Consider the following 23,756-nt stretch of genomic DNA (forward strand, 5'->3'; position numbering starts at 1 on the left):
GTAAGTTGACGCATCGGAATTCACGGAGGGAGTTTAGGTATCACATTGTATCATGTCATCGCACCGTTACTATTATTATTTAATTTCTAATAAAATAAAATATATCCATACTCGATTATTACAACGAATTACATGATCGATAATAATCGCGATATCACTTGGTATTAGTTGGTGTTGGATACTGCTCGCCTGACTATATACTACCTCGCACACAGCAATATCTTATTCGCCCACTTACCTTTTTTTCAGAGATCGCGCTTCGATATTTCTCTCACAGAAATAGTTGCAAAATAGTTTACATTTCTCAAGTCAGCCGAGACTTGATTTACCAAACTGCACACCCTCGTAATATCTGATTAAATATTCGAACATTTATGACTGTTTGTGACCCGTTTATTGCTTCCTCTCTCTATTCTACTTTGCGTACATTTTTATGAGCAATTATATCATCGAGTAGACTGGCACCAATTCATACCGACCTTGCGCTTTGCATTCGGGAGCGGGATCCATATTCGCTGCCCTGTACCCTTCTTCAATGCACACACACACGCGCACTCTTCGCTTTATTTTTCCCAGTCTCTGTATCAACCTCTCGCATGTTGTCTCCTATCGTACCTGTGTCTCGTACATCTCTCTCTCTCTCTCTCTCTCTCTCTCTCTCTCTCTCTCTCTCTCTCTCTCTCTGGGTATTAGAGTAGTAGTCTCTGAGCAGTAAATAATGTCTGATACAAGGAGCATTGGTGGTACACTGTATTGCATACTCTAGTGGTCAGCATACGGTGGAGTTTGGTGTGTTGTGCATGAGTAAGGAGTTGAGTCAGAGCCTGGAGAATCTCGGTGGGGCGCAGACCCTGCCGGGCCGGTTCTCTGTGCCGTCCATCTCCGGCATCTACACCCGGCACAAGCGTACCAGGTGAGCCCGAGATTAACAAATGATGAAAAAAAAGCGAATGCGACCACCACCGAGCTTCCCGCCGACCCGGGATTTTAAAACGATCGCGCCCTCATGGTAACTTTCCGCACCGTAACTTTTTCCATTCCGACGGATACTTTACTGTCTTTTCCTCTTAATGCAGCACGCACACACGTTTTTTTGGTGCCCTTTTATCCCTGTCTCTATTAAACTCTCGAGCTTCTCGAGCTCTTTCTCTCTCTTTCTCTCTCTCTCTCTTTCTCGCCGATTTAACAAGTCTCTCGTCGCGCGGACTTGCGTGAGCCATCCTCGCCTAGCCTCACGACCGTTCCCGATCGCTGCTCTCGATTTTCTCTCTCTCTCGAGACCAAATTCTCCGAGAAAAATTCTAAAAATTCGAACGCACTATATTGCCGAGTTACGAAGCTCTTACTGGCGGGAATCTGTAGCGCAACAAGCGACGCACGAACTGGTGATACGCAGTAGTTCCGTTTTCGCAGCTCGTCGCCGGACAGTTTATCCGCGGAGCGTGGCGACAACAAGTCACCGGGCACGAACGCCAGCCCCGCCGCCCTCTACAAGCTGACCGTACCCCTGCTGAGATGCGAGGCCGTCGACGTGAGGGATGCAGCGGTGCAGGCAATTGGCAAAGTGAACGCGGACGCTCTGAAGTAAATATATTTTTTTGTGTAAATTAAAATTGAATCGCGAAATCATTTGCGAAATTCGCGCTTTTTCCGCTCGCTGCAGGGACCTGATGGAGGAACTGGTTCCCTACATCCGGGAGGCGGTCGACCGCAAGCAGGAGAACATGAGACGGCGACGGAGACGCGACGCCCTGCGACTGCAACTGGTGAGAGTGCTGGAACTGATCGCCGAGTATGGCACGTTCGGCATCTGGTAAGTGGACGCATCATCACACTCGTTCCTTCGTCTTAATTTCTTGCTGAATGAATAATCGAAGAGGTTGTCCGCTCGTTTTCCAGTCCGGCGGTTCTGGACCGCGAAACGCAATCTTTGCATCCAACATTCGTCGAGTACATAGACGGTGCCCGTATCTATCTGGAGAACGAGACCGACAAGGAAGCGCCTGCTGTGCGAGACATCAAACTGCACTTTTGCAACTTCATCAGGAAGATGATCAAGAGCTTTTCACGTAAATTTTATTCGGATAATCCTAAAATCTCGGAAATATATATAGAAATATTCAGATATTTTTAATTTATTAATTAATAAATTAATTTACATCGAATTAAAATCAAAGAAAATTAAAACTGATCAAAATTAAATTTGAATTTAATTTAATTTTAGTTGAAAATTAAATTGAAAAATTAAAACGAATTTAATAAAAAATTGATTTTAATTTATTAATTATTAATTTATTGGTCTCTTGTTGTCTTAGTGGAGACGTGTTACACCTTGTTGAAGAGGGATCTGAGAAGAAATCTATTCATGTTGTTCGCCAGCTGGGCCGGCGTCTACGGCAGGCCACTTACGAGCACGTCTTCCCTGCAGGAGGAGGAAAAATCTTGTACGGAATTACAGCTCTCTGCCTTGCAGGCTATGAGCGGATTACTGTGTTGCGGATCATGCTTCAATCCACAATCCCTCTCGGAAGAGGGTGCAATCTTGTATCAGTGGTTGGATTCGCTTTTGGCTAGCAAAGACGAGAAGGTGAGCCCTAGAAATTGCGTCTTTGGCGTGAAATGCGATTGTGAAATATATTCTTAATATTATAATTAACGTGATAGAGAACCAAGGTTTATTATAATTAACACTTTTTAAATTACTTTTTAAATTTAATAATATAAAAATTTATCATAGATACAAACAATTTACATGTATTTTACCTGTCGTTCCAGATTTATGCGCTCGCACGAGAAACCGTCGTGCTGCTGCTCGAGGGAAATCCCGACATCGGCACTCTCCTGGACTGGGTGGTGGATCGATGTTACACCGGCGCGCCGCCGGTCGCCGACGGCTGCTTCCTCGCCCTGGCGACGATTTTCAGTGCCAGGTATTGTCGAATTCAACGAAAATATACCGTACAAAAGTGTTTATCGAGTAGAAAAAGTGTTATGTGTGTACACGTAGGTTATACGAGTAGATTACATGTACTTTCGTGGATCGACGGAATCGCCAGCACAATTTCAGTAATAACGAAGTTATCAGAACGCAGTTAGCAGAAGTACAGAAGCGCGACTCGTAAATCCGATTTTCCGTGATTCCTTCTCAGAGAGTACCCCTGCGACCACTATACGAGCGTCATCAACGTGACGTTGATGAACACCGGCTGTCCGCGCGCTCCGGTCCACGACGCGGCGCTCCAGCTCCTTCAGCTGCTGGACCAACGCTTCTTCGGGAACGTAGGCCCGCTTCCGGCTACGGAACTCGAGGCTGGTAAGCTTCTTTCTCTTAAAACTAATTCTCTTCACACTGTTTCTGCGTAATACTTTCGCACAGTTTCCGCACTCGTACGTAATACTGTTTCATATAATCGTGCATGATCTCTCGATCGTTCACTTATAACACACATTTATTCTGTTATGTACAGAGCATTAACGTTTCATCGCGTTATAATCCTTCGTTTATCGAAATCTTTTGTACCTCTTGAGAATCCTTCCGCTGCGCGTCGACGGAATGCAACCGCTTCGTCGAGTTGCGTGTGAATTCTGTAAGAAAACGCGCGATTTCGTTAACTTGCTTATAACGAGAAGGAAATATAAATGAAATGGATGAAAAATATAATAATAATAATAATAATAAAAGGGAGGAATAAGAATTACGCTAAGAAGGAAAAATATTAATTGGTCGATACGTGATACTTGTATGCGGTTTTCATTATCGTGTCGTCCTATTATAGTCGATTAAACTTACCACACGGTTTTTCATGATCCGCCAGGGCGATGAGAGTGCCGTTACTGCCGGTGCTCGAGCGTTTCGTAAACATGCAGATCATTGCTCTGCGAAAGTTCTGCCCACTCGCGCAGTAAAGTACAAAGTTGATTCCGAAACCCGTGTTGAACAACTGGTAGCATATTTGCTGCGCCACAGTGAGCCAGAGATGGTTCTGATGATCCTACAAATTCACGAAACGATAACGATAATTATGATTGCTGCATGAGAAACGTCGTTATTGAAAAATATATCATTTAATGGATAATTTAATTAATTATTAACAACAGTGGACAATATTGTGTAATCGCAATTGCTTATTTTCTCAATTACCCGAATACTTAATTTAGCCAAAATATCATGAAAATATTTTTAAAAAATCGAAAAGTCATAAAAAGTATCTTAGAAGAATTTTAATTAACGAGAGCTTTGTCCAACTTTGAAAAAGAAGAAGATTTATATAGAAGTAGCTTTCGTTAATCTAATTTAAACCTCGACGTCGATACGTACGAGAACGAAGGTGATCACCCTGACAACGTACGACGGCGTGTAGAGGCAGAAGAACGTGGTCGAGACGAGCAGAAGCATCTTCGTGACCTTGATCTGCGGCATCCTGTCGCGGGGAGACTGGCTGCATGCGCCCCTTTTGTTAGAGCCGTCGGACTCGATGGTCAAGGTTCTACGAGTACGGTTGAACCTGTAGATGTTGCGCGCGATCAGCGTGTTGAAGATCACGATCATGACAAACGGCAGGACGAATGTCAGCACGGCGTCAATGCTGTTGTGGATGTTCGCCCACAGCTTCCAGTCACTGTTGAGGTCGCAGGTGATTATATTCCCGCCGTGGATGATCGAACGTTCCGTGTAAGTCTTGGTGAACAACAGCACCGGGCTGCACCAGAAGGCAGCTACCACAGTCAGCTTGATGACCGTAGCCTTCGCCCGGGTGACCGTGCACAGCGATTGACGACGGAGCGGCCATCTGACCGCCACGAAACGCTCGACGGTGAACGCCACGACGAACCATACGCTGAGGAAGCTGCAGAGCGAGCCGAGGTACATGAAGAATTGGCAGAAGCCGGACCGAATGAAGATGTCTATGCCCGCTGGCGTGAGCCAAGCCATGAAGATAGTTATGAGGAAGCCGATATCGCTGATCGCCAGAGCGCCCAGATATATGCTGGATGACGAGTGGCGCAGCTTCGTGCCGAAGAACACAAACACGGACAGGCAGTTGCCCACCAGTCCCAGGTTCACGAGAATCGGCGTGTAGTAGAAATAGATTTCGCCCAGGAGCAAGTTGATCGGGTTCTGATAGGTTTGGTTCGTGATGACCATCCTCGCGCACTCATCGGTCTCGCAGCTGTTCGCGAGCTTTCTTAATGAACATGGAAACAGAAGACGATGTAAACGCGCCGAGCGTTCAAGCGCATAACAGTTTGCGTCACACACGATGACCTGAAAGAGTATTTAGCGTGTTCTATATAGGCAGAGGAAATCGTAGAACGTCACGGTCATCATCCGGACCGAGATCACGAGCGAATTTAGAGATGAAATGAGCAGCGCTCGAAGCGTCAAAGAATGAAACTTTTGAACCGTTGAAAATCAAAGAGCTTTCGCGAATAAAGCTTTTATTATTTAGCTTGAACAGGTGTTTTAAAAAATTGATGGAATATTGGTTCTTTGAATGATGGTTCATTGAACTTGTGTATTTTCTAATTGATTCTAAATATTTTTACTTTAATCTGAAATGGATTTTAATAAGATTGATTAATACGTTTGATTGGTAGATATAACGAGCAATGCTTCTCAATTATCCAATCAGTACATGATCGGAATGCATGTACATTCTTATTGCACTGTAATATAAAGCGATTTTGCATTTGAAAAAAATATTTATAGCGAGGTAAACTTGCGAAGCTTATCATATGTATGCGGAAATTCTCCGCGCAACAGATATCAACGAGTCATTAACGAGAGCTTTATTATGCAATTGCTGATTGGAATTATCAGAAGATATGATAGTGCACGCGGTAGCTCTACCAGCATGCATTTATACGATTTATTCAATTTGCAATGTACAGTTTTAAATTGTTTAAGTTTTGAATCGTATTTCAGCAATAACTGGACCTACTGCATTTATTATAGATTTAATTAATAGCAGATATACAAATTGTATAATGAAAATGTTTATTTTCTTTATTTCTATTCTAAGATCAGTAAATTTTTATAAGAATTTTTTAAGAAATTTTTTTTATTGCTGCGAGAAAAATTTTAACGCGTACAAATAATTACTTCTCTCCATTCTAAAAAACAGTTATTGAATCTAAGAATACCAAGATCTCTTCGTCATTAAATAGTTTCTACTTAATTTATTTCCACAATAAATGCAAATTATAATGCGAGTTTATCAAATCCAAAGTTATTTTTAAATTAAAGTTTGCAAATTGAAGGTATCAAATCTAAAGATACTCATATATATTGTTGATGCAATTTTACGATATAATGATTTGCATAAAACATTTTTTCGATATAATATTGTTTTTCGAAAAAGTAAATTTTAATAGAACGCGATTCCATAAATGTGCTAAGATTAATTAATGCGTACCTGTTTACTGATTTCCGGCAAATAAATTAGCGCAAAGTTTACTTGCGCAAAGTGTGCAAACCACTTATCGGGACTCCACCGGATTCTATAAACGATTTTATGACACCGTGCCAAGATCTCATTTTAACCGCCAACTTTCAAAGATTCCAATTCGAGATTCGAAGATTCAAGAATACACCACGATCCAACCGGCGTCGATTCTTTGTTACTTCACGCTTAAGAAATTCTTGCACACGAAAAATTGTATTACGAGTCATACATATTTGTATATAATTAATATTAATTGATATAGACTCTTAAATCAGTCACACGTAGATATTTCATGACTTTCTCACTCTACAGATATTTATGACACTTTATTTTAATAACGCGTTCTAATAAATCTATTTTTTATTTGATTCTTATTATTTGATTCTTAGCAGAGATCATGGATCAATCACATAGCGGCGACACAAGTACGCTTCACCATCCTCTTTATTTACTAAGGATTTACTTATTGCTCTTTCCTAACAAAAGAAGACGCGTTGGATTCGCTCGTTCACGATTTCGGGCATCGATATTATTACACTTTTCAGACAATATATCCGAGTGCCGTCTCAGCTATTTCTGCTAGCCGCTCCGACGCATCCATTCCTGATAAAGCTTGATTCATCCAGCATTCCGGCTTCTGCGCATCAAAGCAATATACAAATTCCCGCCTCTTCACGGCGCACGTAGCGCAAAACTAATACTCGTTTCCGCGATACTGTATGCGAATTATATGCATGTGGAAATTTGCGAAAAAGAATTCCAGCGTTTATGTTAAGAAATATTGATATCTGCATGTGAAACACGATATTGGATCTATTGTATAATATTGTATGTTAAAGCATACATGACACATTTTATTATTTAGAGAGAAATACTTCAATGGTATAGAATATATTGAAAAATGATAATAGCATCAATTATAAATGTAATAAGAATAACGTGTACAAAATCGATATTATTTTATTATGATATAATAATATTAATTTTCATAATTCATAAGAACCGCGAATTAATTGAATTATTACATCGTAATGCATTACAAATAATCGTTTTATTGTCGCTGCAGGTTTTAGACTCCAATCAAATTAAAAGTATTGAATTTGCTCTCTCTCATCTCCTTCTGTGTCTCCGCCGTGATACTTAAACACAAGTCATTCGTAAAATGTCACGGAATATGAATTAATCTTTCCATATAAAAGATTACATGCTTTGTATCGGATTACTTTACATATTGTGCATCGAATCCCGTTTAAAAAGCTGCTCGATATGGAAGATGTTTACACGAACACAGAGAGGTCTTATTGTATGATGAGCTTTCTTCTTCTTTCTGCAAAGATACGTATTTGATGTGCCGGAGAAAAAGAGATCTAGGTGATATAAAATATTTTCTGCAAAAGGTACATGTAATCAGAAAGTGTTCTTTGAAACATGACGAAATCGTGTAATACATATATCATTTGCCATTAATTAATCATTATTGAAAGAAATCATCGGTACCAAAGCACTTAGCATGTTGACGATTCTCGCTAATCGATATTGACCGCAATAACGTTAACAGTCACATATGTATAAGTGGTCACAATGTGCTTGCTGGCTTTCGTTGAAATGTCTTATCATTCGTTGAAATCTTTTATCATTTTGATATTGTTCATTGTTGTTCTGTTATTATCATGTTATTTCCTGTTAGAGATTGTTATTCAACGAGCTTGCCAAGGTATATGTATTATGTATAAACTCTTGTCAACAGTAAATTCTTCTTGACAAAATTCTATTCTACAAAACTTCTCCAAGAAAAGTTTACTTTGTAAGCTTACTTGTGAGCTCATTACTTTCGAATTTCCGGACTTTTAATATCTAACGATACACGTGTCACATAATTAAATAGACCTCGTTTCCGCCAAGCACCATGGCGAGCCTTAAGTACAAATTTTCAGTCGTGATGAGAAATTTTAGAGTTAATTAGCGTGTCACGTAATTTTCTCGTCGAGCGCCCGTAACCAGAGTGGTAACGTGATCCCGAATTTTAGCCATGGATTTGTGTTACAGGGCAACACAATGATCCTCTTGCCAGCTCGACCGCCACCGTAACGTCCGGGCCCGGTCAGCAGAGTAATCCCGCAGGTGAGATCTCGTCCGGTGGCACGATTAGAGGTGGCACACTGGATGTACTCCTGTCGACCACGTATTGCCGCAGCCAAATGTATCTCTCGCGTCAACTGGCCCAACTGCATCCGGAGCTCACGATGCCGATGTTCAGCGGTAAGTGAATCCTCTCAATCCTCCCAATTCGTGCTCTCTCGAGCACTCTGCATTGTTCCAGAAATACGACAGACAGACTATTGACTTTAGCGATTTAAGCAGGAAGATGCTCGAGAAAGGAAAATAAAATGTGACAAATGTCAAATGTTAAATGAAAATTATTCGGATATTCGATTAAACGTCAAAGTGGAGTCTTCTTTCCTTGAAATGAAGCTTCCTGCTCTGTTTCTGTTAATTTCTTCATTTCCGGTAATCTTACTTGCGAAAACGAGAAAACGTTGAGAAGTTCATTGTGCGGTTTTGTAGAGTGTTTTAATTATTATTTATTATATATAGTCGGCGCTGTGTATAGATTCCCTGCAATTTTTATATCTAATCGATTGATATCAAGGAGAAATAAATTAATAGTATCGTACCGGGTAGTTCGCGATTCCAATATCACTGCGTTCAATCCATCCTATTTTCAATGTAAGTTAGTCTAACGATAAAGCGCAGCCCAAGCGGTAACTTTTCGCTCCAGGATGTGCGTGGGATGCGTTCTGAACGTTTCAATCATAGGAAATTATTTCTGCGCATAGTTGAAAATTGTTTCCTCGTAAATGAAATTTTATCCTAATGAAATTTTTCGAACATAGTTTGGCGCACTTTTATCTAATACGCTCGATTAAACCTATTTTTGGGAGTGATACTGCAGAATACAGTGAGATGGCAATTGTGATTCAAAGGGTGTTAATTGTATCGTAATTCTCACACGTCCACGTTCTCGTCGATTATCGTTACGGAGGCGTGCCGTTATCGTGCGTATATTGCGTTACTGTGGATCTGTTTTAGCGCCTCATCGAGGTACGTTTTCGTCGAATTATAGATCACAGGAGGATGTCAATAAATATTTATCACGTGTATGTACACACACTAAAATGTATTCCCGCGGCAAAAATTTTCAGAATTTCCAGGAACACATTGTGATAAATAAGCTAAAGAAATTCGGGAAACACGTAGAATTTTGAAAAATTAGCTCGAAGAATTTGGAATTCAGTGAATCTAAACAATTTCCTTGTAATTAAGATTAACATGGAATCTGCACAAACGTTTCTTGCACTGTTCGCGTAGGTATTCGCGGAATTCTTCACGCAAATTCAAGATTGATGCAGACAAATGGAAGACTGACCATGACCGACTCCTCGTGAATTGAACTTTTTAACTGCGTTCTTCAGCTGCTTCTAATGAGCTGGAACAGCTACAAAGTCGCATCGTCGTTTACGTAATAGCTCGCTGTCTATTCTAATTTCGTGATGCCGCTGATGTCACGGGCCGCGTTAAAGGGTGAAGAATTTGAAAAGAACGGAAAATCTGTACGCGGAAAAAAAGAGAGAAATTCGTGACGATAGCAAAATAATTCTATTGCACGAATTAGCATCTTGCATGTTTTTCTTAATCTAACTTTGACGCATTCGGAAGGATGGACGTTTCGTTTCCGGGAACAGTGCAATACGAAGCTGTGATTTTATCTTGTAGAAAATTCCATATGGCATTCAACGGCAGCGTAGAAAACAAGAAAGTATGAAAAGATTGTTGTATTCAAAGCACAAGTGAAAACTGCATATTTTTCATGTATTCTTTTGATCATTCATATTTTTGTGCGAGAGGGAACAGACAGGAGGAGGATTAATGGACAATAGAAGAGTTTTGTACACAACAATATATGCTTTTAATAAAATTATTAAAATAATCTCCTTTCCGTAAATCTATTTCAGAACGATCAGAGAGGTGTTATAATTAATGGAGGAAATTATTATAGATATTTATTTTCCACATTTATTGAAATTTTCGAAAAGAAACAAATTAAAACTTTTTAAGAATTCTTTTTTATGAGTTCTTAGATTTGATTTCCAATTTTAACGGAGTTAAATTACTTAGCTGAGGTAGAACAAAACTGTTGTACTAGTAATTGATGCAACTTCGCCAAAATTTATATTACAGATGGGAATGCGAAAACATCATAGAACGTAGAGATAAAATGTTTTGTAACAATCAGTTGATGCGATCATATTTTCGGAATTTAATTCGAAGTACGTGTATGAGTATTGAAACGGTATTATTGAAACAACTACAGATATCTCTCAGAGAGACAGGCACTCGCGAAAATAATATGGTGCTTTACACACATTCTCCAGAAACGTATGATATCAATGTTATTTACAAACTCTGGCGAAAATAACAAATAGTTCTATTCATGGAGCAATCCCTGAGTTTGCTCTTTTGAATGGCCAGATGTATATATGTATACGGCCCGTATGAGCGTTTGGTTGGATTATTAGAAAATTAGATTATTAGATAATTAGAAAGAGAGAGCTATTCGCACCGAATTTATTGAATCACTTGAATTGCAGAGCAGTCGGCGTCATACTCCAAATTAAAAGAGACATGAGATGTATCATCCACGTGGATGTGCGCGCTGCATTGTGCGAGTCGAGGATACTTGGGAAAATCTGCGTGAATTGCCGAGAAAGAGAAAAAAAGTGAAATATTTATTGTCGAAAATATACGCCACAATCGGCGTGTGGCAAATCCTAATAAACAGAAAAATGAGATATTACATAAAAAAATATACCGTTGATTAACAGGCGATAACACTGTAACGATATTTCAAATAATTCAGGCGAGATTGATATTTTGTGTGTCTCGAATAAAAATTGATAGAATAAGAGAGATGTGCAAAATGGAGAAACGTCTTCACGTTTATTACATAAACAAAGAAATAATATTATTAAATGCCAAATAACAATAATCTTGTAACATAACAATTCTCTCTCTCATTCTGCGTATTTTTATCGATAAAATTAACGAGATTATAATTAATGCATGATCGATTGTTGCCGAAATACAAGCAAATAAGTCGATAATGAAACATTAAGGTAATGTAATTTAACGAGACAATATTCGCTTTATGTGCGTTTACTTGTTTCAGAAATTACACATCGGTTTCAAACAGCCCGAAGGGAAGTTCGGCAATTACTGTTACAATACTTGTTGCCTTGGTTGCACAACATGGAACTTGTCGATCCTAACGTACCACCGCCGTCTAATCCACTAAGTTATTATCAGGTAAATGCTGCTCGTTATCATAATTAATTTCGAAATGGCAGTTTTACGGCAAAATTATATTTACTCTGACATTTAAAAACGTCACACACACACACACACTTGTAAATATTTACGAGAACATTTCAAACTTTGCTGAAATAGTTTTACAATAACGAATTCTCTTTTGAGCATTATATTTTAAATAATATTTTGCATGCTTGAGATTTGTCATTTTTTAAAGACGACTATTGGAAGGTTGATAAGATAAGTTTTTGTGTCAAACTTTTAATGAAGCATTAGCACGTCGCTCACGCCCAGCACTTTTACTCAAAAACACAGACGTGATAATATAGAAACTTTATGCCGACAAAGTTATTATTTGGATAACAATAGCACATGCATTATGAAGCTGTTGGAAATTACACTTGACGCTTGACGAAGGTTCGCATGTTATGTGCAATAAGTTTCGCTTGTATCATGATTTGGATTATTAATGTTTTAATGAACATGAATAATGTGATATATTTCCGTCAAAATGACAAAAAAAAGAACTTGGAGGCGCCGGGTATCGATCCCGGTACCTCTCGCATGCTAAGCGAGCGCTCTACCATCTGAGCTACGCCCCCCGTGATACAGTTCAGCAGTATTAAAATCAGTCGGCTTCAAGAAGGTGATCCACTTTCGGTGAAAGGATCGAAAAAAGCAAAATTGGAGGCGCCGGGTATCGATCCCGGTACCTCTCGCATGCTAAGCGAGCGCTCTACCATCTGAGCTACGCCCCCTGTGATCGAGATCGTTGCCGAGATCATTATGGATCCAGATCGTGATCCAGTTTCTGTAAAAGGATCAAAAAGGTAATTTTGGAGGCGCTGGGTATCGATCCCGGTGCCTCTCGCACTCGACTACCGGGATTGATAATAATCGGTTCCAAAGTGTCTCTTCTTGATAATTTTATCATGCAATCATCGATCTTAATCATTTTCCTTATCACGTAAACCATCTCAGGGCTGGAGGGTGGAAGGGCGTAGCTCAAATGACAGAGCGCTCGCTTTGCATGCGAGCAGCATCGGGATCGATACCTGGTAATCCCGCTAAGTAATCTTCTCTTGATCATTTTGCTCCTCATGCGATCGTTGACGATCATAGAAATCCGACGTCAAAATTTTATTATTTTACATATCGCGCGATTATCGGCAGACACGATAATTTATTCGATCGTTTTAATCGCGAATTGTGGATCACGAAAACGTTAAAGAGGTCCGAGTGATTTAGAATGGATGCACTGCATTAGGAAATGCGGTCGATAGCGGGTAATTTAATGGAAGAGAAACGTAATACTCCCATTATGTGTTCATCCTTTTCATTGAACTACTCAATTATCGATGGTAGTAATCTTGATTATCCCAATGGGCGAGCAAGCAAGCAGAGAGAGAGTTGCGATTCAAATGGCTTTCTCTTGGAAGCGTTCGTTTAGCAGGTATACAATTGCATTGTAATCGATTTCCGATATTCGCGTTTCCGTTCCCTCGCATTTCATCAGCAATATCGATGACATATCGCGATACAACTGAGTGACTGCTATCACGTTAGCCTTTGGAGGAGCAATAAGAAACTATTAAATGTAATGAATTGATTCCTCCCATTGTGTGATACAATGAGGAAGTTCTAAGTCCTTATGTGAAGCCTACTTGCGCGCCTTTTTGTTAATTTGCTGCTAAGGTCTCTTCCCTTAAGCAGTTAAGCTGCTTAACTTTGAGAACTATTATAGGACCTTGAAATAGACACATAGCTCTCCTTTCTCCCACGTATCTTCTCTAAATCATAAATGATTATTATTAAAATGTGCTTAGAATAATCATTACTCTTGCTCACTTTTGTAATGTTCTCCCGAGAAATCATTTGCTTCCCAAGCAATTTTAGGAGACATTTTCTTTGAAACATTATCCACATCTTCGTGTAATCTCTTTACAGTATTACACGAGCGACGTAACACGCGGAGGGACACGCAGGGAGGGTTGGGGCAGCGCGGAAGCGACAGAGATGGTGCTGAACAATCTCTTCTACATCACAGCGAAGGTATAAATTCGTATGCGAGTTCTTTTCGCGACTCTTGTCACTGATTTTTGTAAAAAAAATGTATTTTGCAGTTCTCGGATGAGCATCCGAAGGAAACGGAGGAGCTCTGGGCGACGTTGTGCGGCTGCTGGCCGAACAATCTCAAAGTCATAATACGCTACTTGATTATTGTCTCGGGAATGGCGCCGCAGGAATTGCTACCATACGTGAGTGAAACATTCCGATCTCTCGTCTGCAAGCGGCGAAGCCGAGCGAGTGTTTTAAAAACACATTGGGTCGTGTTTGTTGCCAGGCGAAACGCGTGGTGCTGTATCTAGCGCGAGCGCGTCCAGATCGTCTCGTCGACGAGATGATGACGGAACTGGAGACGGTTGAGACCTTGAATTGCCTGATCGAGCGGACGGAAACGCCGCCGTTCTACCGGCTTACCAGCATGAGGAAAGCCTCGTCGCACAGCGACGCACCGGCCGCCGATCCCGCCAATCCACCCCGCGATCTTGGCGTTGAGAAGGGCACCATTCATACGAAAAGACACTCCGGAGAAGACCCCGTCAAAACTGGGTGAGCTAGATTCGCTTATCTTATTTCGCAAGCAATTTCTTTTAAAAGAATTCTCGCTAGAAGACCTTGCACACTCTTCAAATAATATTTTCTCGCCGATTAATTAATTTAATATTAATTTAATATTAATGTAATTTAATATTAAATTTAATTTAATCTGAATTTTATTTGCATAGCTGTTATTTTACAATATTTGAATTTCTTCACAGCTCGAAGTCCGACACCGCGCTCCGCGCGCTCGCGGGGTTTCAAACTCCACGGGCGGAGAAGACGCGGACCGCGAGCGGTCCGCCGGTTCTTCCAGATGATTTATCAACTCCGACCACGGAAGCCGAAGTACGTTAAAGTTTTACTTCTTGCCGAGCTGAGCGGAAACACGGCAAGGCTCGAAGATTAACATACTTCGTAACAAGCACGAAATTAATCAACATTCTTTCAGTTAACTACCGATGAATCGTGCTACGCCGCACGCAACGGACCCGCCGGGGTGAACGGGAAGATGCCGTGTGTCGACGAGAAGTTCGACATCCCGCAGCCGCACCCCCTACCGATGCCGGAGTACGGCGGCTACTTCGCTCCTCTGACCGAGTACTTACCCGACAGCTCTCAGCCGATAAGCGGATTTCACAGGTAATTCACAGGAAGCTTATACTGCTTAATCCTTGCCTCCTGAGACGCGCATTAACAAGCAAACTTCATCGATTCCAGATGCAATATCGCCATAATGCTGCTGACCGACGTCGTCATCGACGGGATCCAACTTGACTGGGCGATCCACGTGCCCCTGATGCTGCACATAGTCTTCCTCGGGCTGGACCACTCGCGGCCGCTCGTGCGGGACCATTGTCGCTGTCTACTGCTGAACCTGCTGGTCGTGCTGGGCGACCATCGCGACCACCTCGGCGTGGCGCGCGTGCTGCTCGCCTCGAAGACGGAGCAGCTCGGACTGGGCCTGTCCACGCCGGCGTTGCCGGTGTTGGACCACAATTTCACGGAGATGGACCCGGAGTTCGACAGTTATCTCTACGGTCCGCCGGCCGTCCCGCCGCCGAGCACGCCGCCGCCGTCGTCCTCGCCGCCTCCTCCCTCATCGCCGCCTCCTCCCTCGTCGCCGCCGCCACCGCCGCCGCCGCCACCACCTCCCATGCCTCCCGATTCCTCGGCATCTCCACCAGCACCTCCGCCGCCGCCACCGCCGCCGCCTCCGCCACCCTTACCTGCTGCCTCGCTCGCGGACGGTTCGCTCAATCACGCGTCCCTGACGAGCTCGACGTCGACACCGCCGACGTCGATGAATCACGCGAGCCAGTCGGCAGCGGATGACTCGAAAGATTGCGGTTCCCATGCGTACGGTAAGGGATGCTCACGTGAATCTTTCCGCGTCTTGGAAGATTTCTATAAAAATTCAAAAGTCTAGCGGAGCGATAAAAGAGTCATAATTTTGACAGAATCGGCAGTGTGCAATTGGCCGGCAAGCGGAGCGACGACGAGCACGGTGCCGCCGGTCATCGTGACGCCGGAAGATACGAATAACTGGACCGGACCTCAGCCGGGGCCCAACATGCCGATACAGGACGTCATCAAGTCCTTGATTAATTTCCTGGCGTCCAGGTACGCCATTTTGATCATTTATTTATTTATATATATTCAGGTGCAAAAATTCTAATATCGATCTGGGTAACAGGATGAATCAGCCACTGTGGAATTACGAGGATATGACCGCGAAAGTGTGGTGGGTTCGCAGTGCCGAGCAGCTTACGGTATTACTGCGACACGTGTTACGCGTTTTCCGAGACTCGCTGCCGCACGCACTGGTCAGTCAGAGGTGGGCGCAAACAGCGCTGCAGTTGGGCCTCTCCTGCTCGTCCAGACACTACGCGGGAAGGTCTCTGCAAGTATTTCGGGCGCTGCGCGTCCCCATAACCTCCAGGATGCTGTCCGATATCTTGTCCAGGCTGGTGGAGACTGTTGCCGAGCAAGGAGAGGACATGCAGGTTCGGTATCCTAATTAATAATTATTAATTATAATTAAAATTCTAGATATAAGCAACTTCTTCCGATTGCCGCTTTTGTAATTCCAGGGATACGTAACAGAGTTATTGTTGACGCTGGAAGCGGCTGTCGATTCCCTGGAATCGGACTTCAGACCGCTGGACTTTATGAAAGAGATCTTCAAGTCGACGCCCAATCTGAACAACAAGGATCCCGTGTCTGGAAACGTAATCGGAGGGAAGCGCAGTCCGGGCGGAGGGAATGGTCACCCAGCCGGGCCGCACATATTCTCTCACTTGAATCAAGGTGGACATACAAGGAGTACCAGCTATTCGGTCAGTTACTGCATGAAAAGGTCCAGCGGTGGTAACACCAACGACATGAAAGGTAATTTGTGTATATAATTAATTTTATAACATCAATTTTTTATTTCTATAAAAATTATGAATTATTATAAATTTAACTTTAATTTTTTAAGTTTATTTTTTATTTAAATTTTTAAAATTTATTTTTTATTAAACTAGATTTTATTAAGCTTTATTAATTTATTAAGCTTTAATTAAAGTAGAAGCTATATTTTAACAATTTGAGAAAGAATGCAAATAAAATGTGAAAGACTGAAAATAATTTTCAGATCCTTGTTCCGCTTTGTCTGGTTTTCAAAGAATTTTCTTGTCGCAGAAATGGAGAGTCGAGTTGGCGGCAACAAGTATCCCAACTCGAATCTTTCCCGATCGCGGTCGGCGCAATCCTTGAAGTTACTGGGCGATTCCGCGACTCAGGACGACAAGATGACGATCCTGGCGCAATTATTCTGGTTATCGGTGTCGCTGCTCGAGTCGGATTACGAGCACGAGTTCCTCCTGGCGCTGCGTCTTCTTAGTCGCGTGTTGCACAGGCTACCGTTAGATCGGCCAGATGCTAGAGACAAGGTGGAGAAATTGCAGCAGCAGCTACGATGGACCTCGTTTCCCGGCGTACACGCGCTCTTGCTGAAAGGCTGCACCAGCCCTAACACGTACGAGCCGGTGGTCACGCTGTTGTCTCAATTTACGCCTCTGTTGGATCTGCCAGTGGTCGATCCCACGCAAAGTCTCGCGTTCCCGATGAACGTCGTGTCGCTGCTGCCCTACATGCTGCTGAACTACGAAGATGCCAACGAACTTTGTATCAGAAGTGCCGAGAATATTGCGCAAGTAAAAAAGAGAGAGATATTCTTATCTTAAGAAATCTTAATAAATTGTTTGTGTAAAAGTATTTCGGTTATTAATCGAATATTTATATTTCGATATTTTATATTTCGAATATTTTTTATTTCAAATATTTTATATTTTAAATGAAATATTTTAAATATTTTATGCGTTACTAATTTCATATTTCATCTTCATATTCTTTTAATTAATTAAAAATTAAATTAATTTAATTAATTATTAATTTATTAATCTTTTTTTTTAATTCTCCGTAAGATAAGCGCGGAGAAGGGCAAGAAACTGGAGAACCTCGGTACGGTAATGACGCTGTACAGCCGGCGCACGTTCAGCAAGGAGAGTTTTCAGTGGACCAAGTGCGTGGTGAAGTACCTCTACGACTCGTACGCTCACCTCAGTTTCAACATGCTCGCCTTCCTCGTGGAGGTCCTCGAGAAGGGCCCGAGCAGCGTGGCTCTGCCCGTGCTCAGCATCATACACTGCATGCTGCATTACGTGGACCTGGCGTCCCCGGCTGCGCAGCCGATCAACAGCGAGCTCCTGAGAGTGATATCGAAATACGTGGAGGTAAGGTTCCATGCATTTCACGTAAACTTTACGATAAAATTATTAATTTAAAAAAATTGATGTATTAATTGACGTATTCAGGGCACTCAGTGGAAGGAAGCGCTCAAGATCCTGAAGCTGGTGGTGACGAGATCGTCGACGCTCGTAGCGCCGCCGACGTCGATGCACGGCTCGTCCTGGGACTCCTCGCTGGCGTCACCGCATCCCAGCTTCACCGACACGGAGATATTCACGAAGAAGGAGCTACCGGGTAAGTCCGCGTCATCGATAATCGCATGCTTATTTATTCTCCGGATGTGTTATCGATTCTGTTCTTCTGCTTTGCGTTGCATGCATGCACGGATGATCCTTTATACAACATCCAGGTTGCGATAGGAATAATAATAATAACGATAGATTGTAAAATCTTCCATCCGTAAAATAAAGTTGTTACTTTTCGAACTTTGATGCACGAAAGTGTATTGTACTCCTGTATATGTATGTACCTTGTAGTCTAGTATTTATGTTTTCTCTATCATGAAATATAGAGGTCTATTGTAGAAATATAGAGGTCCACTTATCATTACATTTGTCTGATAGCTGTTTAACAATTTTTTAATTTTGACGATTAGGAAGAACAATGGACTTCACATTCGACCTGTCGCAAACACCAGTGATCGGTCGGCGTTGGTTGATACGTCAGGGTGCTGAGGAGAAGTCGGTTGGCTCCCCGCGCTGCTCGCTATCACTGTCGCCGGCTGACAACAGCGCTATCGCGGGATGGAAGAGGCCTTGGATGTCGCAGGTACGGTAATTCACAGTAAATTACAAACGGAAACTCATCATGACTGCAATTAAAATTGATACATATTTTGCGTTACTTCGTTCTCGCTCAACTACACGAAAAATCAAAAGGATTAAAACTGATAAAGCTAAACGTTAAAAATCTTGATGAAATGATAATTCAAAAATTTTAATTATTAAAGATAAATATAAAATTAATATTAAATCAGAATTAAATTTGTTTTCAACAGGGTCGCGTCCGGGAGTGCTTGGTGAATTTGCTGACGACGTGCGGACAGAGAGTCGGCCTACCGAAGAGCCCGTCGGTAAGTTTTCACTCGCGAAACGCATATTTTCGATCATTATCAATTCGAGTAGTGCGAACGTTCCTGTCCTACTGGTCCGCGCATTACACATGCCTTATTGAAACCAACTGACTCTCATTATCATCCCTTTCTAGGATGAGCACATTAGTTCAATGACATTGTATAGCAAGGTAAACGGTTACTATTAAAAACGCAATTAGCACATTGTAACATTCACGATAGTACAAGTATCTGTACTAGCAGTGTTTCGTCAATCGTCCTCTCTCACGCTTCACCATCAGCTTCGTAAAGTTGTTACTCTTACTCGCACACTCGTTGCGGGAGCGAGAGATGCGTGTGCACGTGTCTTCGTAGGATCTACGAAGCGACAATAGCGCAACTTTTGGCACACTTGTCAATTACCTCTCGACGCATTGTCGTGATCAAGTTAATAATAATTTAATTAATAATTGAAGTAGTTGAAAATGAAACAATTAATTTGTAACAGAAAATATCTTGAAATGTTCTTGATCAATTTTACTGCTTTATTTCTTTATTTTTTCGTTTTCTAATTGACAATGTGTCACGCCAGTGTGCAGTTGTCTTGATATAAAACAGTGTATTATTATTTGTAATTATTCTATACATAGTTACTTTGGCTGCTTTCCTATTACCTTCATATCTACTATCTATTCTTGACTGACGCAATTAGTTATTGTAAAACACGTGTATGAATAACTGCTGAATATCTTGTGCGAATCCACGTAGTCACTCTTGGAAATTGGAGCGTATTGGGATTTAATTGGGAAGCAAGACACGATCTTTCATTGTTGAATATAATATTGTCCGCAGAAGTCTAGCGTCCAATCCGAGACATTGGTTGCAAGGCACATTGTCGATTTCTACATTCGCGAGTCTGTCATATATACTTGCTTCTAATCCCTTCACTTCGTCTCTTCGCATACACGTGTGCGCGTATGTTCTTCTCGTTAACAATGACACTTTTCATACAGGTCATATTCAGCCAAAGCTCCGACTTGATGGAGAGGCAGTCGTCCATGGCTTCGTCAACGGAGGAAGTTTCCGGCGCGAATAACGATCTGAGCGGCGGGTCTAGGCGAGACGACGAGCAATTTGGCGTGTTCAAGGACTTCGACTTCCTCGAGTATGAGAGCGAGAGCGTCGAGGTGAGTCACGATCCTGTATTTACGATATTTTCCAATTACATAATGCTGATTTACATCGTAAAATATTATTACAGGGCGAGAGCACGGACAACTTCAACTGGGGAGTCCGACGTCGTCCTCTCAGCGAGGGAGAGGAGCGGGAGCCCAGTTTGCGGCAGTTCGAGGAGAGCCTGAGCGAGAAAACGCCGCCGTCCAGCAAGCACGCCACGCGAGTGAGTGTAAAAAGGAATTACAACAAATTATATTTTTATTCTTCTTTTTTCCTGAATCCTTTCCAACCGCGAGATTTTGCCTGCCGCAGCGTGGCGTCACCGAGGAGTCGTCGGACGACGAAGCCGGCTCGGAATCACCGTTGGACGAGGTGCCGGGTGGATCTGGCACGGGTCAGGAGGCGAACAACATCCCGGGCATGTTCCCGCCATCCTCCCTCCCGCTGATACCCGGTCGCACTCGTCACGACTCTTCGACAAGGTCCGACTCGTAAGTTTCCGTGCGCGGGGCCTCCGGAGACGAGCGCATTAATTAATTCACTTGTTGATTCTGTGTCTACAGTGGCTCGAGCGGGGGAGATCTCGGGGATGTGACACCCTGTGTCGCATCGCCGAACTTGTCGTTGATGCCGTTCCGATCGATCATGCGGGACGACGCCGAGGAGATTTGGCGGCAGCAAATCCAGGCCCTCATCACTCAGGCCCCGTACAACACCCTGAGCTTCTTCCAGTTGCTGAGCAAAATTCTAAGAGCAAGTGTCGCAGAAATGTTAACGTTAATTCGCTTTACGAAAATGCTCGATATTTAATTAATTAATTAAATATTCGACATTTAAAAGAATTGCATTTTATTTCTGCAGGACGTGAGCAGTAAATCCGTCGGTCTCACACGCGAGTCGAGTGCCCTGCTCAGCAACGGTAGCCCCGCCTCGTCTCACTTAGGCTGTCACCTGTCTAGTCACGCTGAACTTCTTAGCACGAAGGCCGAGCCACCCTTAGTGTGGTTCTCGGTGGCGATATTCGCGAATCAGCGGCTCAACGAGACGCTACGGTTTGGGATGCTAGAAGTGCAGGAACATCTGGAAACATTTTTGGACAGGAAGGATCACGCCACGGAGGTGAGTTCCGTCAGTGAGTTCCGTCAATGCGCTCCGCAAAAGGTCTGTTTTGATAGTGACGTTAAATGATAATGAAAATTGAAATAAACACGAATAACTTTAAGCAATTGGCAATTGATGAATAATTTTATTTAATTTACAATTTTTTCGCAATATCATTATTGAATAGAATATTAATTTTTTGATAATTTTTAATAATTTAATTTAATAATTTAATGTTTTTAATAATTTAATGCAAATTATTGAAAATTATCTATTAAATTGAAATCTCTATTAAAATCTCTAAATTTATTTTTGATATTTGTTTCTCACTTTTTATGTTATATATAATTATTTTATAACATTGTTATTTTCTCATTTCAGTGCTTGGAGACAGCTAAAGCGACCGCGAAGCTGCAAGCGTTAAGCGGCAGTCACACGACGGAAGCGGAGGAGATGCTGCTGGATTTGGGCAGAACACTGTACAAGCTACACTTCCAACTCTTGCTGCTGATCGAGGCGTCGAACAAGATGCTGGGCGCCCTCATGAATGCCGCCAGGAACGTGCAGATCCCCCTCCAGGATCTGTCCATGGAGATCGCTAACATGAAGATAGCCTTGAGCAGAGCGCTCGAGGAGAGCACCGAGAGCGAACGCGGCACGCCAACTCCGACGCCGAGTCCCAGTCCTCTACCGGGTACCGGAGCCGTGGAGGAGGTCGCCCGGGTCGCCGAACTCCTGAGGAACGCGCGCTGGTGTCCGGCACTCGAGGCTGTACGACTGCACAGGGCGCAGTGGCCTGGCGATCCTTTCCACGATGACGACGACGTGACCACCGCCGTTAATATGTACTGCAAGTACATAGGCCAGGATAGATCGGGTGAGAGCTTGGAAATTTAATTTATTTTGAACGAAAATTAATTTTTTTAATTATAACGAAAATTAATTTTTTTAATAATAACGAAAATTTATTTTGAACGAAAAAATGGTGTGGAAAAAATTAAAAAAATAATTTATATTCTTATTTTATTTTTATTTGAATTTTATATTAACGCTTCCGCTTCCTGTTAACGTTACAGATATATTTGTGGTGACGAGGAAAGACGACGAGATGTCGGAGATATTCGGAAGACTGATGGAGAGCCTGTTCGAGGTACTAGCGGCTGTGACGGGGCTGGAGGCGTCAACGAAAGCCGCGCGCAACCAACATGACCACTCTAATCACTCGAAAACTGACTGTTAATATCAGCTTTAACGACGTAGTATTTAAGAACCGTTCGTCTCTAAACGTAAGTCGACTTATATATATATACACACACATATATTTAACTGCCGTGTATTGTACGTGTGTAGGTATCTTGTGTACGATCGTAATTAGACGTATCTACATCACGACGAGGTCTCTAGCTAAGCACGCAATACGCGCGGGAACAGCAGCTGTTTTCTCGCTGCTCTGTCTTCTTTTTTTTTTAAGACGCGAAGAACGTAACGGACGTATCGCTATCGATTGTAAATTCGACGAAATAAATTATCGAAAAATCGCGCGGATATCGGAGAGGCATCTTGAGGTTCCTCAGCCTCCTATCTCGGGAAATTCGGTCGGGATAATCATGCAGAGGAAGCGATCGGTGTACAACGTGCGGCCTACGTTCCCGGAGGAACGCGAGTTCGAGTCGCCCCGGGACGTGACGCGTTTCGCGAGGAGATTCCTCGAGTCCGCGGTTACCGCCGCGGTGAAGATCGCCGGTCTCATGGTGCGTGAGCGTATTGAGTTAAGCAAAATATACTTCACACCGGGACTGTTACCTTTCGAAGCCTCGAGAGACGCCGAAGGAGTCTAAATAAATGAATAAAAAATAATAAATAGAATAAATAAAATTAAATAAGTCTTTCGAGGCTTCGAAGTTATCGGAAATTATTCAAAATTAATGGGCCTACTTCGCACATAGTTCCTGTAGCTTCATTTCGCGCGTTATCTCGCACCGCAAGGCGTCATCTCGCGTACAGTGAATTATTCGAATTGCACGAGTTCGAGCGGCGCACGCTCGAGGAAGCTATTCGAGCTTAAACCACCGCATCAACGCCGACGACGATTTTATTAGCATATCATTATTACTAACTGATTATATCGCGTGCAATATGATTATACCATGTATCCCTCGATGTTATAAAAATTATTTATATTACGAATCGCACAATGCTCCGTTATTTCTCTCGCCATC

General features: G+C 42.4%; 2 protein-coding genes and 2 non-coding genes across 7 annotated transcripts in view; 1 reads left to right on the forward strand and 3 right to left on the reverse strand.

The window, feature by feature from the left end:
• Positions 1–23,724, forward strand: part of LOC105285542 (protein furry) — a 32,584-nt gene extending 8,860 nt beyond the window's left edge. The window contains exons 16-45 of one of the 3 annotated variants that reach the window (XM_026972537.1): positions 767–913; positions 1,414–1,584; positions 1,664–1,813; positions 1,900–2,069; positions 2,316–2,587; positions 2,776–2,930; positions 3,150–3,313; positions 8,493–8,705; positions 11,674–11,810; positions 13,761–13,865; positions 13,937–14,071; positions 14,158–14,426; positions 14,636–14,762; positions 14,866–15,056; positions 15,135–15,778; positions 15,875–16,037; positions 16,111–16,420; positions 16,508–16,805; positions 17,100–17,614; positions 17,885–18,193; positions 18,275–18,443; positions 18,805–18,977; positions 19,207–19,281; positions 20,274–20,447; positions 20,522–20,659; positions 20,749–20,918; positions 21,000–21,189; positions 21,298–21,555; positions 21,919–22,414; positions 22,614–23,724. In XM_026972537.1, coding sequence (XP_026828338.1) covers positions 767–913; positions 1,414–1,584; positions 1,664–1,813; positions 1,900–2,069; positions 2,316–2,587; positions 2,776–2,930; positions 3,150–3,313; positions 8,493–8,705; positions 11,674–11,810; positions 13,761–13,865; positions 13,937–14,071; positions 14,158–14,426; positions 14,636–14,762; positions 14,866–15,056; positions 15,135–15,778; positions 15,875–16,037; positions 16,111–16,420; positions 16,508–16,805; positions 17,100–17,614; positions 17,885–18,193; positions 18,275–18,443; positions 18,805–18,977; positions 19,207–19,281; positions 20,274–20,447; positions 20,522–20,659; positions 20,749–20,918; positions 21,000–21,189; positions 21,298–21,555; positions 21,919–22,414; positions 22,614–22,777 — 6,652 coding nt within the window. In that variant the 3' untranslated portion in view covers positions 22,778–23,724. Of the gene's footprint in view, positions 1–766; positions 914–1,413; positions 1,585–1,663; positions 1,814–1,899; positions 2,070–2,315; positions 2,588–2,775; positions 2,931–3,149; positions 3,314–8,492; positions 8,706–11,673; positions 11,811–13,760; positions 13,866–13,936; positions 14,072–14,157; positions 14,427–14,635; positions 14,763–14,865; positions 15,057–15,134; positions 15,779–15,874; positions 16,038–16,110; positions 16,421–16,507; positions 16,806–17,099; positions 17,615–17,884; positions 18,194–18,274; positions 18,444–18,804; positions 18,978–19,206; positions 19,282–20,273; positions 20,448–20,521; positions 20,660–20,748; positions 20,928–20,999; positions 21,190–21,297; positions 21,556–21,918; positions 22,415–22,613 lie in introns of all 3 variants that reach the window. The other 2 variants (XM_026972536.1, XM_026972538.1) reach the window with 2 other exon arrangements.
• Positions 3,432–7,370, reverse strand: LOC105285541 (thyrotropin-releasing hormone receptor). Of its 2 annotated transcripts, none has more exons than XM_011349788.3 (4): positions 6,417–7,370; positions 4,319–5,186; positions 3,791–3,992; positions 3,432–3,585 (listed from the first exon to the last, which is right to left on the reverse strand). In XM_011349788.3, exons 2-4 carry the CDS (start codon positions 5,144–5,146, stop codon positions 3,488–3,490), a joined length of 1,128 nt encoding a protein of 375 aa, XP_011348090.2. In that variant the 5' UTR covers positions 5,147–5,186; positions 6,417–7,370; the 3' UTR covers positions 3,432–3,487. The 2 variants fall into 2 exon arrangements, with proteins under 2 accessions (XP_011348090.2, XP_011348089.2); XM_011349787.3 differs by having other exon boundaries at positions 4,319–5,266.
• Positions 12,343–12,415, reverse strand: Trnaa-agc. Its single transcript has one exon. It is a non-coding gene; the product is annotated as a tRNA-Ala (tRNA).
• Positions 12,499–12,571, reverse strand: Trnaa-agc. The gene has a single exon. It is a non-coding gene; the product is annotated as a tRNA-Ala (tRNA).
• Positions 23,725–23,756: the final 32 nt, after the last annotated feature.

This window comes from Ooceraea biroi, chromosome 9 (genome assembly GCF_003672135.1).
Source record: "Ooceraea biroi isolate clonal line C1 chromosome 9, Obir_v5.4, whole genome shotgun sequence".
In the NCBI taxonomy this organism is placed as follows: Eukaryota; Metazoa; Arthropoda; class Insecta; order Hymenoptera; family Formicidae; genus Ooceraea; species Ooceraea biroi.

Bases quoted from the DNA above. Each gene is read 5' to 3' on its own strand.
- LOC105285541 (XM_011349788.3), bottom strand. From the start codon at position 5,146: ATGGTCATCACGAACCAAACCTATCAGAACCCGATCAACTTGCTCCTG. The intron at 3,993-4,318 runs GTACGTATCGAC...GTGAATTTGTAG, and splicing joins GGGTGATCACCTTCGTTCTC to GATCATCAGAACCATCTCTG. The intron at 3,586-3,790 runs GTAAGTTTAATC...GTTTTCTTACAG, and splicing joins GGATCATGAAAAACCGTGTG to AATTCACACGCAACTCGACG.